Source organism: Talpa europaea (assembly GCF_964194135.1).
Source record: "Talpa europaea genome assembly, chromosome: 6".
Lineage (NCBI taxonomy): Eukaryota > Metazoa > Chordata > Mammalia > Eulipotyphla > Talpidae > Talpa > Talpa europaea.
Genome location: NC_140072.1, coordinates 73,236,956 through 73,258,884, shown reverse-complemented (window position 1 = coordinate 73,258,884; position 21,929 = coordinate 73,236,956). Strand labels below are relative to the sequence as shown.

The 21,929-nt window shown below is 36.2% G+C and overlaps 1 protein-coding gene across 1 annotated transcript in view; it reads right to left on the bottom strand.

The window, feature by feature from the left end:
* The window catches only part of RNF17 (ring finger protein 17), a gene marked incomplete at both ends in the record, with an annotated part of 172,088 nt that overhangs the window by 92,484 nt on the left and 57,675 nt on the right, over positions 1 to 21,929 (bottom strand). The window contains 4 exons of the mRNA XM_084234862.1: positions 5,213 to 5,333; positions 7,071 to 7,191; positions 7,976 to 8,091; positions 10,120 to 10,273. Coding sequence (XP_084090988.1) covers positions 5,213 to 5,333; positions 7,071 to 7,191; positions 7,976 to 8,091; positions 10,120 to 10,273 — 512 coding nt within the window. The remainder of the gene's footprint in view (positions 1 to 5,212; positions 5,334 to 7,070; positions 7,192 to 7,975; positions 8,092 to 10,119; positions 10,274 to 21,929) is intronic.

Sequence of the window (21,929 nt, the reverse complement as noted above, 5' to 3'; positions counted from 1 at the left end):
ACTTCAACACTCCACTCTCACCAATGGACAGATCAATGAGACAAAAAATAAACAAAGAAACTAGAGCCCTAAGTAAAGACACAGAACTCATGGACTTAACAGACATCTATAAGACAGAGCACACAAAAAAACCCGAGTACACATTTTTCTCAAGCATACATGGATCATTCTCCAGAACTGATCACATACTGGGCCACAAGACAAACATCAACAGATACATGAATATCAAAATCATTCCAACTATTTTTTTCTGATCATAAAGGCATCAAATTGGAAATAAGTCATGAAAAGAAAAGAAGGAACCCTCCCACTTCATAGAGATTGAAATCCACACTACTGGAAGACCACTGGACTAATGAAGAGATCAAAGAAGAAATTAAAAAATACTTGGAGTTGAACAACAATGAGGACACCACTTTCCAGGATGTATGGGATGCAGCAAAAGCAGTTATAGGAGGAAAATATATAGCAATACACATCAAGAAGCAAGTTCACATCAAGAAGCAAGAAAGAATCAAGGAAATAACCTAATCTCACATCTCAAAGAGCTAGAAAAAGAACAAAAAGACCCTAAAGCCAGTAGAAGAAAGGAAATAATAAAAATCAAAGCAGAAATAAATGAAATGGAAATTAAAATATCCAAAAGATCAATGAAACCAAAAGTTGGTTCTTTGAAAAAATAAATAGACAAACCTCTAGCCAGGCTCACAAAGAAAAAATGAGAGAAGACACATATAAATAGGATTATAAATCAAAGAGGAGAAATCACAACAGACTCAGTAGAAATCAAAAGAATAATCAGAGATTATTATGAACACTTATATGCAAACAAATTCAACAATCTAGAAGAGATGAACAAATTCCTAGAATGATATAATATTAAAAGCTGGACAAAGAAGAACTAGAACTGATCAGACCAATTACAAGTAGCGAAATTGAAGCAGTAATCAAAGCACACCCCAAAAACAAAAGCCCATGTCCAGATGATTTCACAAATGAATTCTCCCAAACATTCAGCAATGTATTAGTGCCTATCCTATATAAACTCTTTCAAAAAATTGAAAAAGGAATACTACCATATATGTTCTAGGAAGCCAACATAACACTAATACCAAAACCAAACAAAGACAGCACCAAAACAGAAAATTACAGGCCAATCCCCCTAATGAACACTGATGCAAAAATCCTCAACAAAATCCTTGCCATAAGAATCCAACAATGCATCAAAGGGATAATACACCACAATCAAGTGGGATTCATCCCAGGGGCACAAGGATGGCTCAACATATGAAAATCGATCAGTGTAATCCAACACATCAACAAAAAGAAAAATAAAAACCATATGATCATATCAATAGATGCTGAGAAAGCATTCGACAAAGTCCAACATCCATTTATGATGAAGGCCCTTGAAATTCTTGGGATAGAAGGAACATACCTTAACATGATAAAAGCCATATATGACAAACCCACCACCAATATTATTCTCAATGGCGAAAAGCTGAAGGCCTTTCCTTTAAAATCAGGAACAAGACAAGGATGTTCTCTCTCACCAATGCTCTTCAATATAATACTGGAGGTCATAGCCAGGGCAATAAGACAAGAGAAAGACATACAAGGAATCCAAACAGGGAAAGAAATATCATCTATTTGCAGATGATATGATAATATACACAGAAAACCCTAAAAACTCCACAGAAAAACTACTCAAAATAATCAACCAGTTAAGTAAAGTAGCAGGATACAAAATCAACACAAAAAAATCAGCAGCACTCCTGTACACAAATAATCAATCTGAAGAAGAAATCAAGAAAAACATCCCTTTTATAATTGAAACCAAAAAAATCAAATACTTGGGAACAAACCTAACAAAAGAGATGAAAGACCTATACAAAGAAAATTATAAAACACTGTTAAAAGAAATAGAAGACACAAAGAAATGGAAAGACATCCCCTGCTCATGGATTGGAAGAATTAACATTATTAAAATGGCCATGCTACCAAAAGTGATATATAGATTCACCACTATTTCAATAAAAATCTCAATGACATTCTTCAAAGAAATAGAACAAATACTGATGAAATTCATATGGAACCACAAAAAACCATGAAGAGCCAAAGTCTTGCTGATGAAAATAAAGGAGAAAGAAGGTATCACACTTCCAAACTTCAAGCTATACTACAAAGCCATAATAATAAAAACAGTTTGGTACTGGAACAGACACACAGACCAATGGAACCGAATAGAGAGCCCAGAAATAAAACCACACTTATATGGACAACTGATCTTTGACAAAGGAGCAAAGAACAAAGAACATGCAATGGAAAATAGACAGCTAGTTCAATAAATGATGCTGGGAAAACTGGACCACCACATACAAAAAAAAATGAAACTAGACCACTACCTCTCAGAATGCACAAAAATCAATTCAAAATGGGTAAGAGAACTGGACATAAGACCTGAAATCATAAAATACACAGAAGAAAATATAGGTAAAACACTACAAGACATACATTGCAATAATATCTTTAAAGACTCATCACCCAAAGCAAAGAAAGTCAAGGAAAAGATAAACAGCTGGGATTACATCAAACTGAAAAGCTTCTATACAGCAAAAGAGACACTAACCAAAACAGGGAGTCACCCCACTGATTGGGAAAAAATCTTTGCACTCTATTCAACTGGTAAGGGACTGATGACAAAGATATACAAAGAACTCACACGACCTCAACAAAAACAAAATAAACAATCCAGTCAAGAAATGGGCAGAAAAACTCAAAAGATATTTCTCCAAAGGGGAAATGTAAATGGCCAACAGGCACATGAAAAAATGTTCAACATCCCTTATCATCAGAGAAATGCAAATCAAAACCACATTGAGATACCATCTTACACCAGTAAGAATGGCACATATCGAAAAAACAAGCAACAACAAATGTTGGTGAAGATGTGGTAAAAAGGAACTTTCTTACATTGCTGGTGGGAGTGCAAACTCCTCCATCCACTATGGAAAGCTGTCTGGAGGTTTCTCAACCTACTAAAAATAGAGCTACATATAATCCGGCAATTCCACTCCTAGGGATCTACCCAAAGGACACAAAAACATTGATTCAAAAGACCACCCGTACCACTATGTTTACTGCAGCACTATTTACAATAGGTAAAGCCTGGAAGCAACCCAATGCCCAAAACAGATGACTGGATCAAGAAGATGTGGTATATATACACAATGGAATATTATTCAGCAATCAAAAAAGATAATCTCATGCCATTCACAGCAACACAGATGGAGCTAGAAGGAATTATGCTCAGTGAAATAAGCCAGAAGGAAAAAGAAAAATATCAGATGGTTTCACTTACAGCAGGAATATAGGGGAATCAAATAAGACCAGTATAAAAAAAATAACAGTACAAAACACAACAAAGCAAAAATGGACAATTATAAATCAGAGACATACTGTAGGGGAGGAGGCAGGAGAGGGATCAGGGGATGGAGGGAGGAGCACAGGGGACTGAGGTGATGGTGCACAGGTGCACTGATGAGGTAAACTCTATGGGGACTACACCTGAGGGGGTGGGGGGGAACAAAAAATTGTTTAAAAATGAACAATGATGTAAAAAATTAAAAAAATCAATAACAATAAAATATTAAAAAGTTTATCATATGCAATTAAAAAAAGAATGGTAATATACATATACCAAATGATAAAATCAAGAAATGAGGATTAGAAAAGAGTTCTCTTACACTGCTGGTGGGAATGGAAAAATGGTAAAGCCAATTTGGAAATCATTTGGCAGTTTCTTATAAAGTTGAAAATATAAGCGGTAATCTCACTCCTAGATATTTCCTCAAGAGAAGATTACATACATATTTCTACACGAAGACCTATAGCCAAATGTTTACAGCACATTTATTCATGGAATCTTCCTCAACTACAAATAGCCCAAATGTTCATCAGTTGGTGAATGTATAATAGTATTGTATATCCACAAAATGGAATACTAGAAGGCAATACAGAGAACCTCAATAATAATTAAAGAATAGTAATTAAAAGCAGCATAATAATTAAAATAAGTCGGACACAAAAGGCAGTATATTGTGGGACTATTTATCTGAAGTTGTAGAAAAGTCAAAATTGTATAGACCGTAATTAGTTGCCATGGGTTGCATGTGAAGGAAGGGGACTGATTGTAAAAGGGAAGAAGAGAACTATTTGGGATGATAAAAGTATTCTAGATCTTGACTGCAACAATGACTGTATAACTGTATGTTTAACAAAGTCATTTAACTATGCACCTAAAAATGGTGAATTTCCATTTTGTTATATCTTAATAACTAACTTAAAAAAAAGAACACTCAGTTCAATATACTTAAATGTTTCCTCTTTCTCTTTCCCTCCTCTCTTACGACCTATAGTGCAAAAAGATAGGTGCTCTCTCTTATACCTCTATCCCCTCCAGGTTAGGGTGGGTAGGGTAACTGCTGAGCATTTGGTGCAGACCTCTGATGGGTGTCACGCTTCTCTGGTTACCTGACAGGCAATGCATATAGGTGCTAGCAAAAATGGACTTTGGGTTACATGTGGGCTATATGCTCTTTACAAGAGAGAGCCCTCAAGAGGCATCCCGCTGCACAAGTCACTATCATGGAAGAACTGCTTTATCTGGACTCCAAATCTTCCCACACTTCCTTAGCACTACTGACTTTCCGCTTCTGGGTTTTCAATACCTGGCTTGTCCTGGATAATATTAGCACAATGACTCAAGCCAGATTCTCTTTCAAAGTTCTATTTGAACTCAAAGGGGAAAAGATCACATTTCTCCAAATGGGAATGTAGGCTACTCCACCACTATGCTTATTCTGTATCCTGCCATCTGTCTTCCTAATTCTCTTTTCAAATAGGCACAATAGGCTAAGCAGACATTATACCTAGAAAGAAGATATCAGTCTCTCTCCTAGAAGCACTTTCAATCTCTAGGGCCATTCTCTTGGTCTCAAGGTCTATTAGGGTCTAAAAAAAGGGATTCTAATCCCCATTAAGACTAATGACTTCAATTATTTCACCCCCTACTTTTTCTGACCCAAAACAAACAAAAATCCCACATCTATGGCTAGAGCAGATATCCAACAGAATATGATATGCCAGTTTTCCTTCCTGTGAATAAAGTGTTACAGATAAACTAAAAATAAGAGTTTACAGGTCTACTTACCCTGTTTCATAAGATGCTAGGCCTTCTTTGACTAGCTGGTCATTAATACTAGTAGGAGTCATCCCAGGAGCACCAAGAGAATCAAAAAGCTCAACTAAGAGCACATTATCTTCCAGAATTTCTGTGAAACCATTAAGTTTGGGGAAAAATATGTTGCAAAATATACTAAATGAGGTAATTAAAAAATTGGAAACAATTTCTTTCATTCTGTATACATGAGGTTTCTTGCTGAATAATGTCAAAGTCTCTCTCTAGGAGTAAAGTAGCATTTTGCAGAAATAGAATTTAGCATATGCAAATTAATAATTTTCATTTTAGGTTATTATGTACTGTTCCATAATGAACCAAAAGCAATTTAAAGCTTTTAGATTCAGAAAAGTATTGACATATATTTGTTGATGAAGTGTTATGTTTCCAAACTGTTTTATCGAATTCCAGAGGAAAAAAGAAATGAGAGTTAATTTAGGGCTGTGATTATTTGCAAAAGCTTACAGCTTTTATAAGAATGGCACAAAGTTTAAAACTCCAGGGAGTACACCTGAGGGGAGAACCAATTAATGTACAAAAATGAATAATGATATAATAAAAAAAGAATGGTACAAAATTTAAAACAATAAAAACTCAATCTAGAATTTTCTGCTTTCAGAAAGAGCCATCTTAAATTTTAATTTCTTTTGGAAAAGAAGGTGGTTACTTGTTTTTAGAGCTATGTCTGAAACTAAATTGGGAGTTAACTGAAGGCAAGTTTTACATCTCATGTGCCAATAATCATTATTTATGGTACCTAGTTCAGATGAAGGAATATCTTTAGGAAACATTTCCTTGTGCTGAGATCCGTTTATGCTTACACCTTCTAAACTAAATAGCTGGTAGTTATTAGTGGGAGTGATTCTCAATAAAAAGAAATGCTCTTATTAGCAGTATCATCAGTAGAAATTCTCAAAGTCTTAATTTACTATCATATTAGAGAAGCCAGATATAAAAATTCTATAGTCTAAAGATGCTATATCTATAGTCATATTCCCCTTCAACAGAACTATTTCTTCAAAACAATTTCTTTAACGAACAAAGTGAATAAATGATCATATATATGCCATCATTTATAGGTTATGTGGCTTTGAACATCTGATGTCTAGGTTGCAGTTTCCTCACTGGAAAACAAGCTAATAAGTTTAGGTTGATTGGGTACATTTAATGCTGGTATGATAAACAAGCAGCAGGCCTTCTCCTGACCAAATTACTATCCTAAAGTGGGGTGTATGAAAATTCAGTGTAAAGGAGATAAAGACCACAATGTTTCCTGTGTCAATTCATATCAGGCTTTAGTTAAACATTTGATTTTCAGAACTTGTTAGATTACAAAATTACAGGCTAGTGGTCATTCTGTATCTTGGATGCAAAATGTTCCAACAGAGAAGTAACATTTTTCAAAATATGCTGAGAGCCTACAGCTCTCAAGTCAAATGGAATAGCAAACAAACACATACCACTTACCAGGCATGTACCACATATCCCTTCATATTCCTGCAAATTAAATCTTAATAACCACCATGCCAAAGATCAGGGGCAGAGCCCTAGTTAAAAAATGCAAACAGGAATGCGAAGCTAATTCCTGGCTTTAGGGTTTTCAAGAGATTATGTTGCATGACTTTATCTTTAGTATTAATTTTTCTCTGGTGTGCTAAGTTTATACTCTGGAGCAGAAGGAGGTATTTAATTGTTCCTAATTATCAATGCTATCTCCCACTACTTTTACTGATGGCACAATGAATTTATTTTAAGATCTGGGAAATATTATAATGCTATTCTTATTTAAACTTATGATCATTAGTAACAAATAAAAATGGAAATGGCTTACTAATGACTGAACAAGTCATAAATTTATCTTGAGTCTTTTCTTCAAATTTTTCTTTAGATTTTTTTGGCCACTGCATTGTCCTTTTACATGGTTCAATATAGGCTAGCTTACATTTAATTGCCTGTGTTAAACAAAAAAAGCACCATTAAGAAAGTAAAATTAATTACTAATTCTAAAAAATTATAGATATTTATGATACATTGTTAAGTTAGAAAAGGACTATACATAGTCTAACCCTATAATTGTTAAAAACACAGAAGATGCATCTTAGAAGTATATATCAAATAAATAGTAATTCTGAATGATATACCTCATTTTGCTTATCTGTATTTTCAAGATTTTCCTATAACATTTAACCCATTTTTAAAATGAAAAATATTGCTAAATAGTAATTCAAATATGATAGAGTACATGAATTATAAAGTAAACCCCCTTAAACTTTCGATGTCTAAAGTATAGGATTTCAAGAGAAAGATAAGTTTTTTCACTTATTCTATCAGACTTCTTTCCCTTGTGTACATTATATATCCTTAAACACAAACGGGATCATAGAAAAAATACTTCTGCAATGAACTTTTTTCATAACAGCATAACATGATACCACAGTATATAGGTATATTTCAAAATAACATGTTAAAAGTTGCAGACCAGCAAATAGTTATAAAAACACATATATCAATATATATGCATATACATTTTTAATTAGTGCTTATTTGTTAAGATACACATTTTATTTTAGATGGAAACTTAAGCAACTCTTTTCTATAGTCCTATATCAGGACTATAGAATTATTTACATGCAAAAAAAGTAGGTAACAGAACATTTTTGTGGTAAAATGACTTCTAAAAATAGTTGTACTTTTGTGGCAATATTTTAACCCTATGAGTCACAATAAGTAGGTTACCTTCTCAGGGGGACTCAGAAACTCATCCTTTATTTTACGCATGTCTTTAACTGTTATTTTTGCAGTATTGCCAAAGTCCACATATTTAACTTCAACTTCCCGATGTCCTGGCAAGCCTTCAAAAAATTAAGAAATCAGAAATCACTAACATGGAAAGAAACAGAGAATTTAGATCACTCTACAGACAACTAGAACAGAGTACCTTCATATCCAGATCAAATGAGCTTCATATTTTTTTAAATATAAAAATTACTTCTAACGTGAGCGTCAAAAAAATAGTAATACAAAGCTGTTGAGACTTGGAGAATAAGAAACAATTTTAAGATATCCTTATTTCACCATAGAAATGTTCTGTTAGACAAAAATAAAACAACACAACAAATAACTATCAAGTGCTAGTTGTTATGACCTGACAGTTGAGAATTAGACTTTGAGTTACACTGAGTCAGAACCATAGTCCAATCATTTAAATGCGTATGACTCTAAGCAACTTGGTATCTCTAAGATATTACTCTGAGCAGTTAAATTTTTCTATGCCTGATTATTTCATCTGTAAAATGAGTATACCAGTAGAATGAAATCTCAAAGGACTTTTTTCAGGATTCACCAGTTTTTGTGCAAAGGCCTAGGCACAAATTAAACACTTAAACATTTACTTTCAGTCAATATAGATGATGAAAAGGAAAAGACTTAACAATAAAACTATTCATATAATGGTATCTAAATTTTTTTAAACTTATTTTCAGAGGTGGGATATGGTAAAAAAAAACAAGCAAAGACAGACTTCTATGTAAATCTAAACCCTCTGGAAGTTTCAAACACTTCAATATTTAAATAAAGGTCTATCACAAACTGACCTTTTTGAAAATACTAAGGCTATATAGTTGATATTAGCCTCTCTCAGCTCACCTATGTACAGTGCTACTATACTTATTGGCCATCAGTTTTCAAATTTAAAGACATATAATTTCAATATGGGAAAAAAGTAGGCATTCTCTGCTCCTTGGCACATGTGGAAGCAGGTGGAACAAGAATGATACTCTAGATGACACTTCAAACAACTTAGGCCACATGGTAGTGGGTATCTGCGGCAAAGTGTGTTATTATAAGAAGATATATGTTACTATAAGGCAAGAAGGTGAGGAAATATCTCCCTGCTTCTACTGGATATTCATGTTACAAGGTTATTCTCAACTGTACCAAGCCATTAGATTCTTAAACATTTCTTAGGTCTCTGTGTGGAGTTGCAGTTTTTCTTAACAAATAAATGGATATGGGATGGAATTTAAAGAACTTTTAAAATTCAATTATCAATTACATATCAAAATAGAGTCAGGAGACATGGCAGGACTCAAAATTTACCTCTCCTTTATTCTCTGAGGAAACAATCAGAAGAAGCTTCACCAAAAATAAGTGAGTAAACTGCAGAGGTAAATGTGGGATGCAGAAAACAAGGGATCTAATAGGGAAGAACAATGAAGTATGTTGCTAAGTGAAAGTTTCAGAATAACAAATTTGTGGTCTAATAGGAGGAGAAAATAAAAGTAAAAAAATCATACTAAGATTATGTGGGAAATTGTTTTGAACTGTTAATATAGCCATAAATCTCAAAAAATGTGACAACGTAATTACTAACCGCAAATATTCTTCATGGTTTAGCAGTGAAAACATTTACATAGATTGTGAACTAAAATTGTGTTTATGAGGGAGATAAGGAGGGTACAAAAGAGCTATTAGATATAAAATTATCATCTAATAAAAATAAGAACAGATAATATCTAAGATTGAAGTCTCAAGGGAAGTATTACATATTATTTAGAAGAAATAACAAATACCAAAAAAAAAAAAGTTGGAGAATAAAAAGTAGTTGCCTTAGAGGAGCAGAGTGCAAGTCACTTAGCACTAATTTACTTGTTAAAATAGGTAGATATTGGAAAACAAAAATATGGTTAATACCTAAGTCAAATAAAAAGAAACCAAAAGGAGCCAGAGATTCAACCCCCAAAGTTATCACTAGCTTTCTGAAGATAGATGACAGAGCAAAAATGGTAAGATCAACTGCCACTTCCATAATTTAAACTAGTTTAAATGATTATCCATTTTTAAAGCATAATCCCTATAAGAAATAGCAAACAATTTCCTACCAACAACTTTTGCTCGATACCAAACTCCATCTTCAAATTTAGCAACACAGGCTTGATTGTGAACTGGGCAGAGGATTTCCAGATTTTCCCCATCTTCACTTTTATAGAATTCCTCAATTGTCTTTAGTAGAAATAAAAAATCTAGACTCTCTATCTAGGAAAGGAAGGGATTAAAACATTTTAGTTTCATAAAAGCTTGAAATATATACATTCCACGTATTATAGACACTGCTCATAAAATTGTGAAAGGTCAGAATTAGATGGAAGTTGATATATTTAAAAATATATTTACATTTGAAATACTTTTATTACAACAGTATATAAAATCAGAATATAGAGATGTAACAAGGAAAAAGCCACATTCCTCTAAATATCATAAGTATATATTCTAGATCTTTTTCTACATACATACACATATTTTTCCATACTTCTGTTTTTACCAAAATGTGACTGTACAAATTTGTATAACCTGCATTTTACTGCATTTCTGTTTTATTTTAGTATGTGTTCTTATTAGTACTTCTAAGAATTCAGATTTTCCTAACTGACCCAATCCAATAATCAACCCAAGGATATATATCTGGTTATCTCAGGAAGTCTTTTATAACTGAAAGTACTGTCTTTTTTAATGACCCTGTGCTGTTGAAGAGAGGTAGCTCTTTTTCTGCAAAATGCCTAATTTTATGGATTTGTGTTGTTTTGTCATCATAATATTATTTAACTTGTTTCTCCATTAAATAGGGTTTACGACCTGAATTTTCCAAAAGCTTAACAGGTCTGATAAGAGTCAAGTCAAATCTTTTAAGCTAAAATTTATTAGTATGCTCAAGTTGCAACACATTGAAAGATATAATTTTACTATTAATATGTTAATTTGCTTACAGATTGGGGTGATAACGATCCCTTCATTGTAGTTAGGTTTTACCCCTTGTGATCACTAAATTACTTGTATAGTGCTACTTTGAAATTATATGAATATTCAGTTTCCCAACAACCATCTGATGATTTTTAAAGGCACTGATAATTATCCTTTCAGTCGGTAATTTCAGTAGGGTTTATGAAATGACTGCATTATTGAATAAAAAAACTTTCTCTTATTAAATAGAATTACTTCATGACTTTAAAATATAATTCCTATAGAACCTAAAACACAGTTCTGGTAGTAGCTAAAAAACTAAGGATGTTTGATTCTTTCTCCAACTAACAATTCTTAAAAGTTAAAAAAGGACAAAAATCCACCCCAAATAGGTCCCAAATAGCCCCATTCTATTGTGTGAGTATAACACAAGTAAAAATGTTCTGAATCTGTCTTTTCTAATTATTTCACTTAAATTACTTTAAAATGACTTTAACTTTGCAAACTTTTGTTTCTAAGTAGATATTATTCATATTCATGGTTATCCAAAATGAACACTGAAAAGTTTACACAGGAAGCAGATTATAAAGCTCCAATCTCTTGTTTTTGAACCAATTTGTCAGAACTCTATGAAATATTTACAGCAACCAAGCAAACACCAGCCAAGCTCATGACATTTATTGAGATCTCTATGAAAACGTTTGCTGAATCCAAGACAAAGGAACAGAGAATTCAGTGATTATACACAAGAAGTATAAAATGAAATTGAACATTTTTTTCAAGCACCTATCTGATGTCTGTATGTCTTTTGCAGAGAAGTGTCTGCTTATCTCCTCTGCCCATTTTTTTTGATTGGGTTATTCATTTTGTATTTTGTTGAGTTTTAAGAGTTCTTTGTAGATCTTGAATGTCAGTTTCTTATAATATGTATGTTGTGCAATTTTTTTGTTTTGCATTCATTAGGGTGTCTCTTTGTTTTAGTCGCTTTTGTTGTTTGATGTAATCCCAAATGTTTATATTCTCTTTTATTTTCCATGCTGCTGGAGGTGAATATATATAGAGTATCTGAGATTAATTAATATTTTGGAGAGTTTTGCTTAAGTTTTCTGCCATGTATTTTATGGTTTCAGGTCTTACATCGAAGTCTTTTGTCCATTTTCAGTTGATTTTTGTGTATGGTGTGAGATACTGGTCTAGTTTCATTCATTTGCATGTGATATTCCCATTTTCCCGTCACCATTTGTTAAAGAGGTTTTCCTTGTTTTAGTGTATATTCTTCACTCTTTTGTCATAGATTAACTGTTCAAATATGTGTGGTTTTATTTCTGTGTTCTTGATTCCATTCCATTGGTCTCCTTATCTGTTTTTGTTCCAGTATCATGCTGTTTTAATTATGGCTTCCTACTACAGTTTAAAGCCTGGAGGTTAAATATCTTACTTTTCTGTCTTTTTTTTTTTTTCAGGATAGATTTGGCTGTTTGAGGTCTTCTGTGATTCTATATGAATTTCAGCAATATTTATTCCATTTTCTGAAGACTGCCACCACAATTTTAATTGACATCACATTGAATCTGTAAGGTGTCATTTTGAGATTTATTCTTCTAATCCATGAGTAGGGGATATCTTTCCATTTCTTTGTGTCTTTTTCTATTTCCTTTAACAGTGTTTTAGTTTTCCTTGTATAGGTCCTTCACCTCCCTTATTAGGTTTAGTCTGATGTATCTCATTTTCCTGGGTATGACTGTAAATGATATGGTTTTCTTAGCTCTTCCTCTTCTAGCTTACTGTCTGCCTATAGGAGGCAACTGATGTTTGTGTATTGATTATGTAGCCTGCCACTTTTTGTTTTACTTTTTCCATGAATTTCATATAGTTTTCTATGTATATTATGTAATTTGCAAATAATGACAGTTTTATTTCTTTCTCAATTTGGATTTCTTTCCTACCTTCCTCTTGCCTAACTGCTCTAGATTTTACTTCCAATACTATGTTGAATAGTGGTGGTAAGAGTGGACATCATTGTATTATACCCGATCTTAGTGGAAAGGCTTTCGGCTTTTCATAATTGATAATGATGCTATCTGTAGGTTTTCTACATATGATTTAAATTATGTTATGTTCCATTTATCCCTGGTTTTTGAAGGGCTTTCACTATAAATGGGTATTGAACTTTGCAAATGCCTTCCTAGCATCTATTGATATATGGTTTTTATCTTTCTTCTTGCTGATGTGGTGAATTATATTGATTTTCAGATGTTAAACTACCCTTGTGCCATTGGAATAAATCCTAATTTGTCATGATTTTTCATCTTTTCAACACATTGTTGGATTTGGTTTGCAAAGATTTTGTTGATGATTTTAGTGTATGTATTCATTAAGGACACTGATCTGTTGTCTTCTTTTTTTGTGTGTTGTCATTGGATTGGTATTATAGTGTTCTCATAAAATATGTTTGAATGTTGTTCTTTATCTCAATGTTTTGAAAGCGCATGAGTATGATACATATTAATTTTAAAAAATATTTTATATAATTCTTATATCATTTTTTATTTTTGCACAATGTATTCATTTTCATTTTGGTTATATTCCCCATACAATTGCAACCCCCATATTTTAACCTCAATACCTCCCCACCACCCCCACAGAGTGTCTCTGGTTCATAGTTTTTTGTTGATTTTGATTTTCACTTTCTTATAGTTATTCATTTTCCTGGCGCTTATTTAAGTTTTCTAGATTCCTGCTATGAGTGAGACCATCGGTATTTTTCTTTTTCTTTCTGGCTTATTTCGCTGAGCATGATCCCTTCCAGCGCCATCCATGTTGCAGCAAATTGCATGTGTTTATCTTTTTTGAATGCTGAGTAATATTCCATGGTGTATATGTACCACATCTTCTTGATCCAGTCGTCTATTTTTGGGCATTTGGGTTGTTTCCAGAGCTTAGCTATTGTAAACAGTGCTGCTATAAACATAGGGGTGCAGGTGCTCTTTGGAATTGATGTTTCTGTGTCCTTTGGGTAAATACCTAGGAGTGGAATTGCTGGATCATATGGAAGCTCTATGTTTAGTAGGTCAAGAAATCTCCACACAGCTCTCCATAGTGGTTGGACCAGTTTGCACTCCCACCAGCAGTGCAGGAGAGTTCCTTTTTCTCCACATCCTTGCTAACATTTGTTGTTGCTAGTTTTTTTAATATGTGCCATTCTCACTGGTGTAAGATGGTATCTCATGGTAGTTTTGATTTGCATTTCCCTGATTACAAGTGATGTTGAATTTTTTCATATGCCTGTTGGCCATTTGCATTTCCTCTTCCGAGAGGTTTCTTTTTAGCTCTTCTGCCCATTTTTTGACAGAATTATTTTCTTTGTTGTTGTTGAGTCTCATCAGCTCTTTGTAGATTTTTGTGATCAGTCCTTTATCATTAGTGTTGGGTGCAAAAATTTTCTTACAGTTGGTGAGGTTTCTTTTTGTTTTTGTTATTGTCTCTTTTGCTGTGCAGAAGCTCTTTAATTTGATGTAGTCCCAGCTGTTTATCTTTGCCTTCACTATCACTGCTTTGGGTGATGTGTCTGTAAAGATGTCTTTGATGCGCATGTCATGTAGTGTTTCGCCTATATTTCCTTCAATGTATTTTATGGTTTCAGGTATTATGTCCAGTTCTTTAATCCATTATGAGTTGATTTTTGTGTATGGTGTGAGGTAGTGGCCAAGCTTCATTCTTTTGCATGTAGCGACCCAGTTTTCCCAGCACCATTTATTGAACAAACTTTCTTTGCTCCAATGCAAAATCTTTGCTCCTTTGTCAAAGATTAGTTGACCATAAATCTGTGGGTTTATTTCTGGATTTTCTATTTGATTCCATTAATCTGTGTGTCTGTTCTTGTTCCAATACCATGCAGTTTTTATGATTATGGCTTTGTAGTATAGTCTGAAGTCTAGGAGTGTGATGCCTCCATTCCTTTCTCTTTTTTTTTTTTCGGGAGAGCTTTGGCTATTCGGGGTTTTTTGTGATTCCATATGAATTTCATCAATAATTGTTCTATTTCTTAGAAGAATGACATTGAAATTTTGATTGGAATAGCATTGAATCTGTATATTGCTTCTGGTAGGATGGCCATTTTAATAATGTTTATTCTTCCAATCCATGAGCAGGGGAGGTCTTTCCATTTCTTTGTGTCTTCTTCCATTTCTTTTAACAGTGTTTTTTAGTTTTCTTTGTATAGGTCCTTTACCTCTTTTGTTAGATTTATTCCCAAGTATTTAATTTTTTTGATTAGATAATAAAAGGGATGGATTTTTGATTTCTTCTTCTTCAGATTTATTGTGTGTGTACAGGAAGGCTACTCACTTTAGCGTGTTGATTTTGTATCCTGCCACTTTACTGAACTGATTGATTAGTTTGATTAGTTTTCCTGTGGAGTTTTTGGGGTTCTCTATGTATATTATCATATCGTCTGCAAATAGTGATAGTTTGACTTCTTCTTTTCCTATTTGGATTCCTTGTATGTCTTTCTCTTGTCTTATTGCTCTGGCTAGGACTTCCAGTATTATACTGAAAAACAGTGGTGAGAGTGGACATCCTTGTCTTGTTCCAGATCTTAATGGAAATGCTTTCTGCTTTTCGCCATTGAGAATGATACTGGGTGTTGGTTTGTCATATATGGCCTTTATGATGTTGAGGTATGTTCCTTGTATCCCAAGAATTTCAAGGGCTTTTATCATGAATGGGTGTTGGCCTTTGTCGAAAGCTTTCTCAGCATCTATTGATATTATCATATGGCTTTTTATTTCTCTTTGTTGATGTGTTGGGTAATGTTGATTGATTTTCGGATGTTGAACCATCCTTGTGTCCCTGGCATGAGTCCTACTTGGTCGTGGTGAATTATCTTATGGATACATTGTTGGATTCTGATAGCTAAAATTTTATTGAGGATTTTTGCATCAGTGTTCATTAGGGAGATTGGCCTGTAGTTTTCCTTTTTTGTGTTGTCCTTGTTTGGTTTTGGTATTAGTGTAATTTTGGCTTCATAGAATGTATTTGGTATTATCCCTTCCTTCTCAATTTTTTGGAAGAGTTTGTGAAGGATAGGCACTAATTCGTCTCTGAATGTTCGGTAGAATTCATTTGTAAATCCATAAGGTCCTGGGCTTTTGTTTTTGGGGAGGTTTTTGATTACCATTTCAATTTCGCTGCTTGTAATTGGTCTGTTTAGGTGTTCTATTTCTTCTTTATCTAGCTTTGGGTGATTGTAGAGTTGTCGGAATTTGTCCATCTCCTCTAGATTGTTGAACTTGTTTCCATATAACTGTTTATAGTAGTTACTGATTATTCTTTTGATTTCTGCTGTGTCCGTTGTGATTTCTCCTCTTTCATTTATGATCCTTTTTATTTGTGCTTTCTCCCTTTTTTCCTTTGTGAGCCTGGCTAGGGGTTTGTCTATTTTATTTATTTTTTTGAAGAACCAGTTCTTGGTTTCATTGATCTTTTGGATTGTTTTTATCGTTTCAATTTCATTTATTTCTGCTTTGGTTTTTATTATTTCTTTTCTTCTACTGGTTTTGGGGTTTTCTTGTTCTTTTTCTAGATCTTTGAGCTTCGAGATTAGGTTGTTTCTTTGAGTTCTTTCTTGTTTCTTGATGTGAGCCTCTATTGCTATATATTTTCCTGTTATTACTGCTTTTGCTGCATCCCATACATTTAGGAAATCGGTGTCCTCCTTGTCATTCAATTCAAAGAATTTTTTAATTTCTTATTTGATCGCCTCATTAGTCCAGTGGTCTTCTAGTAGTGTTGTTTTCAATCTCCATGATGTAGGAGAGTTCCTTGCCTTCTTTTTATGGTTTATTTCTAGTTTGATGTCTTGATGGTCAGAAAAGATGGTTGGTATGATTTCAATGTTGGTGTATCTGTTGATGTTTGCCTTGTGTCCCAGTATGTATATGATTGATCCTGGAGAATGATCCGTGTGCGCTTTAGAAAAATGTGTACTCTGTTTTTTTTTTTTTTTTTGGGTTTAGTATTCTATAGATGTCTGTTAAGCCCAAGCGCTCTAGGTCCTTATTTAGAGCTTTAGTGTCTTTACTTATTTTTTGTCTCGTTGATCTATCCATTGCTGATAGTGGTCTGTTGAAGTCTCCCATTACGTATGTGTTTTCTCTGATGTCTGTTTTCAGAGATGAAAATAGTTGTCTGATATATTTTGGTGCTCCTTCGTTTGGTGAATATATGTTAATGAGTATTATTTCTTCTTGAAGTATTGTCCCCTTGATCATAATGTAGTGATCATTGGGGTCTCTTTATCTTTTTGAGTTTGAAATCTGTTTTATCTTATATAAGTATAGCTGTTCCTGCTTTCTTTTTTGTTCCATTTGCTTGTAGGATTGTTTTCCATGTTTTAACTTTGAGTCCATTTTTATCTTTCATAGCTAAATGTGTTCCCTGGAGCAGCAAAAGGTTGGGTTTTGTTTCTTAATCTAGCCTGCCACTCTGTGTCTTTATTGAAGAGTTTAGTCCATTTACATTTAGAGTTAATATTGATATGTTAGCATCTGTATTTGCCATTGTGTTTGTCTTTCCTTTGATTTTATTTTTTTATTCTTTTAATAACTTCTTTTTTGATTGTTATTGTTCTTTTCTTTCATTGTTATTCGTCTCTCTGAGGTTCTGGCTTTAGGACTCCTTGTAGTATTTTTTGGAGTGGGGGTTTAGTCGTAATGAAATTCCAGAGTTTCTGGAATTTCATAGAGGAAGGAGAGCTTTGTGGGATAGCATATTCTTGGTTGGCATCTGTTTTCTTGGAGTCTGTTGACTATGTCCCTCCACTCTCTCCTTGCCCGTAGTGGTTCTTCAGAGAAGTCTGATGTCAGCCTGATTGGTTTTCCTTTGAATGTTATCTGTTTCTTCTCTCTTGTCAGCTTCATTATTTTTTCCTTGTCCTGGATTCTTGGGAGCTTTACTATTATGTGTCTTGGTGTATTTTTCCTTTTGTCGTGGAAGTTTGGTGGTGTTGTTGCTTCTTGTATATCAATTTTCAGCTCCTTCTTCACATTTGGGAAGTTCTCTTCAATTATCTCCTTGAATATTTTCTCTGTTCCTATATCTCTCTCCTCTCCTTCTGGTATTCCTATAACTCTTATATTTCCTTTCCTCATGGAGTCAGATAGTTCCCGTAGTTTTTCTTTGGTCTTTTTCCTTCTTACTTGTCTTTCCTTTCTGTTTTGGTTCTTTTAATTTCTGTGTCTTCAAGAGCACTTATTCGTTCTTCCATTTCATCTATTCTGCTTTCATTGCTTTTCCCAGAGTTCTTTAGTGCCTCCATTAATTCTTTGATCTCCTGCATTTCTTTTACTTTCCTCTTTAGGGACTCAATTTCATTCTTCTGATCCTTGATTATTTTTCCCTTATCATTGATTTCCTTTATGACTTCTGTCAGTTTTTTAATCATGGCAATTTTAAATTCTCTTTCTGGAAGGCTCAGAAGTTCTTCCAAGTTACTGTCGTTGCAATCTGGGGGACGCTTTTCTTTTTGTGGTGTGCATTTTTCCTGAGGAGTTGCTAGGTTGCATGTGGTTCTTCTACTCCCTACTGTCTGTTTTCTAATTTGCCGTATGCATTGGGACACTGTGTTGCTGGCACTGGCCGGCATCTTGGCTGAACTTCTCCGCTCCCCTCTGGCTCCTCCGGGAGCCATCTGTCAGTTTCAAGCAGTCTTTACTGAAGAAAGGTCCCTGTTCTAAAATGCCGATGCGGGGACACACTCCCCTGTGTGCCTGGTCCTCCCCGGTGGTGGGTTCCCGCTCCCTCTCTGGCCTCGGATTGCAGACCAGAAAGGGCCTGGCATGGGCAAACTTCTCAGCTCACCTCTGGCTCCTCCAGCAGCCTTATGCTGGTTTCCGGCAGTCTTTACTGGAGAAATGTCCCTGTTCTAAAATGGCGATGTGGGACACACTACCTGGGCGCCCGGTCTGCCCCGGCGGTGGGTTCCTGCTCACCCTCTGAGCTGGATCTGCAGGCCACAAGGGGCCTGGCCTGGGCGAACTTCCCAGCTCGCCTATGGGTCCACCGGGAGTCTTCTGCTGGTTTCAGGCAGTATTTACTGAAGAAAGGTCCCTGTTCTAAACTGGCGATGCGGGACGCACTCCCTGTGCACCTGGTCTGCCCCGGCGGTGGGTTCCCACTCCCCCTCTGGGCTGGGACTGCAGGCCAGAAGGGGCCTGGCATGGGCCAACTTCCCAGCTCACCTCTGATTCCTCCAGCAGCCTTATGCTGGTTTCAGGCAGTCTTTACTGAAGAAATGTCCCTGTTTAAGATGGTTTTGCGGGCCACACTCCCTGCGTGCCCGGTCTGCCCCGGCGTTGTGTCCCGCTCCCCCTCTGGCTTGGACAGCAGGCCAGAAGGGGCCTGGCGTGGGCTAACTTCCCAGCTCACCTCTGGCTCCTCAGGGAGCCTTCTGCTGGTTACAGGCAGTCTTTACTGAAGAAATGTCCCTGTTCTGAAACGGCGATGCGGGACTCACTCCCTGTGTGCCAGCTCTCAGGCACACTCTTTTGCGTGCCTGGTCTGCCCTGCCCTGGCCGTGGGTGCCCATTCCCCCTCTGGGCTTGGACTGCTGGTCAGAAGGGGCCTGGCATGGGCGAATTTTCCAGCTCACCACTGGCTCCTCAGGGAGCCTTCTGCTGGTTTCAAACAGTCTTTTCTGAAGAAAGGTCACTGTTTTATGGGGTGTTGGTGATTTTTTTCTGGTCCCTATGTGGTGCCAGAGATCTCTCCTAGTGTCCCTGGGGAGCTGTTCTTTTCACCCCGTGGGATGGGGAACAGAGTGGGAGTGGTGGGGAAAGCCTCAACGGCTTTGGGGTGCTGTGTCTGCCTTGTGCCCCACCATCATGGGGAACCCACGCCCTGAATTTTGTGCCCCGGGTCTCAGTTCCAAAGCCCTCAGGTCCAGGATGTGGGCTGTAGCCCAGTTCAGTGTCTGCAGAAATGGCGCCTTTTGTACCGTGCTTCCATGTCCGGGCACCTGGTTTCTGATTACTCAATGAGGGACATTCACCTCAGTGAGGGCCCCTGTGGGTCTCCCCGCAAGCCTAGGTCACATGTGTGGCGACCTGGGCAGGTGCATTCTGTGTTTGCCTTTCAAGCCGCTGCTTTTCCACACAAGCTTACTGGCTGGCCTGGGGCTGTTTATAGGTCTCCAGGAGTCTTTGTTTTTCTCAATGGCGCCTGGAGCAGTTCGCTCACCTCTGCGGTAAATCCTGCAGGGTTCTCCACAGCTTCAGTTCACGGGGTGTGGTGGCTGAAATAGTTCCTTTCCACTCAAAGTCCTGCTTGATGTGTAGTTTGTTCTTGTTGGTTGTTTTAGTTTTTTTTTTGTTTTTTTTTTTCCTCCTTTCTGTTGGTGGGAGAGTGTCGACTTTGTGGGTGGAAGCGGGTAGCAGGGTTCTGAGCTTTCCTCCCTTCTAGTCCTCTTTCATGGCAACTTTCTTCTTTGGGTAGTTCGCTGGAGTCGTCTGTTTATCTTCCGTGTCCCAGTTCTCACTGGGACCTGCCGCTTTTCCTATTATCTTTTTTTTAATGGGAGATCTAACTCGCAGCTTTTCCTGGCCGCCATGTTGATCCACCTCTCCCCAATTGTCACAAACACTTAACACAGTGCCTGGAATAGCACTGAGCAGAAGTCCATGGGGGCCATTTGAATGTAGTGAAGGCTGTGTTGAGGATCATCAACTTTAATCTAGTACCTCACCGTCTAGTGTCCAGCCTGTCCTGCCACATCAAACTCCTCAAGAGCTTGTGAAAGGGTCCCAATCACCACGCTTCGGCTTACGAAATTCTCTGTGACTCCAAATCCAGACCTTTCCTTCAGATCTATTGACTTTTCTTCTCAAGCTGGTGTCTATGGAGCTGCTTGAGCTTGCTGGCCTCTCAGGTAACTGCTCACAACTCCATCTAAAGCAGTGCCCCTTAAATGGATAAAACCGGTCCCAGTGAGGGGTGCTGGGTGCAGTTTGCCTCCGGTCAACTGAGGCCTGAAGTTCCTCAGAGCCCTCGAGCCCAGGGGCCCTCCCGGTCCTCAGTGAAGTTCCAGCCAGCAGATTTCTATAGCTTTTTATAGTTGACTTTGATAGCTTTATGATCCAAGAAGATACTTAATATGGTTTCAATATTCATGAATTTGTTCATACTTGTCTTATAATCCGAGATGTGGTTGATCCTGGTGAATGGCCCATTTAGCTTTTTTGGGTGTAGTTCCCTATAAATGTGTATTAAATCCATTTGGACTATTTCTTTGTTTAGGGTTACTGTGTATTTATTTTCTGTCTCATGGATCTGTCCATTGGTGAGAGTGGAATGCTGAAATCTTCAACTGCTTATGCATTTTTATCAATGCTTGATTTTAGATTTCATAATAGTTGTCTGATGTATTTTGGTGCTCCCTTGTTGAGTAAATGTTGAAAAGTACTTTGTCTTCCTGGTGAATTGTTCCTTTAATTATTACATATTTGGACCTCAGCCACATTTGGCTCCTTACTTTCTCCCTTTGGAAAATGTATTCCATTTGCTTTCTCTGCTTTCAGAATCTGTTCCCAGGAAATAGTCTTGAATAATAATGCAGTGTTGAGATTACTGGATGGTAAATGTGACTCTCAACTTTTAAAATTTGGTGAGCGGAAAAACTACTTGTCTGTGATCACCAAATATAAGTTCATAAGTTAATTTCCCTTGTTCACTAAAACTGCCACCTACTAATCTGTAGTGATCTGCTTCTTTCTTTGATCTAGTCCTGCACTGTATATGTGAACAGGTTTCAGATTACTCCTAGGAAACTACATCAGAATAGTAAGGTGACGGAAAAATGGGTTGAGGGGACCAAAAGTTACAAACCTCTATTATAAAATAGTCATGGGTAACTGTAGTTAATAATATTGTATTACATGTTATAAACATATAATAATGT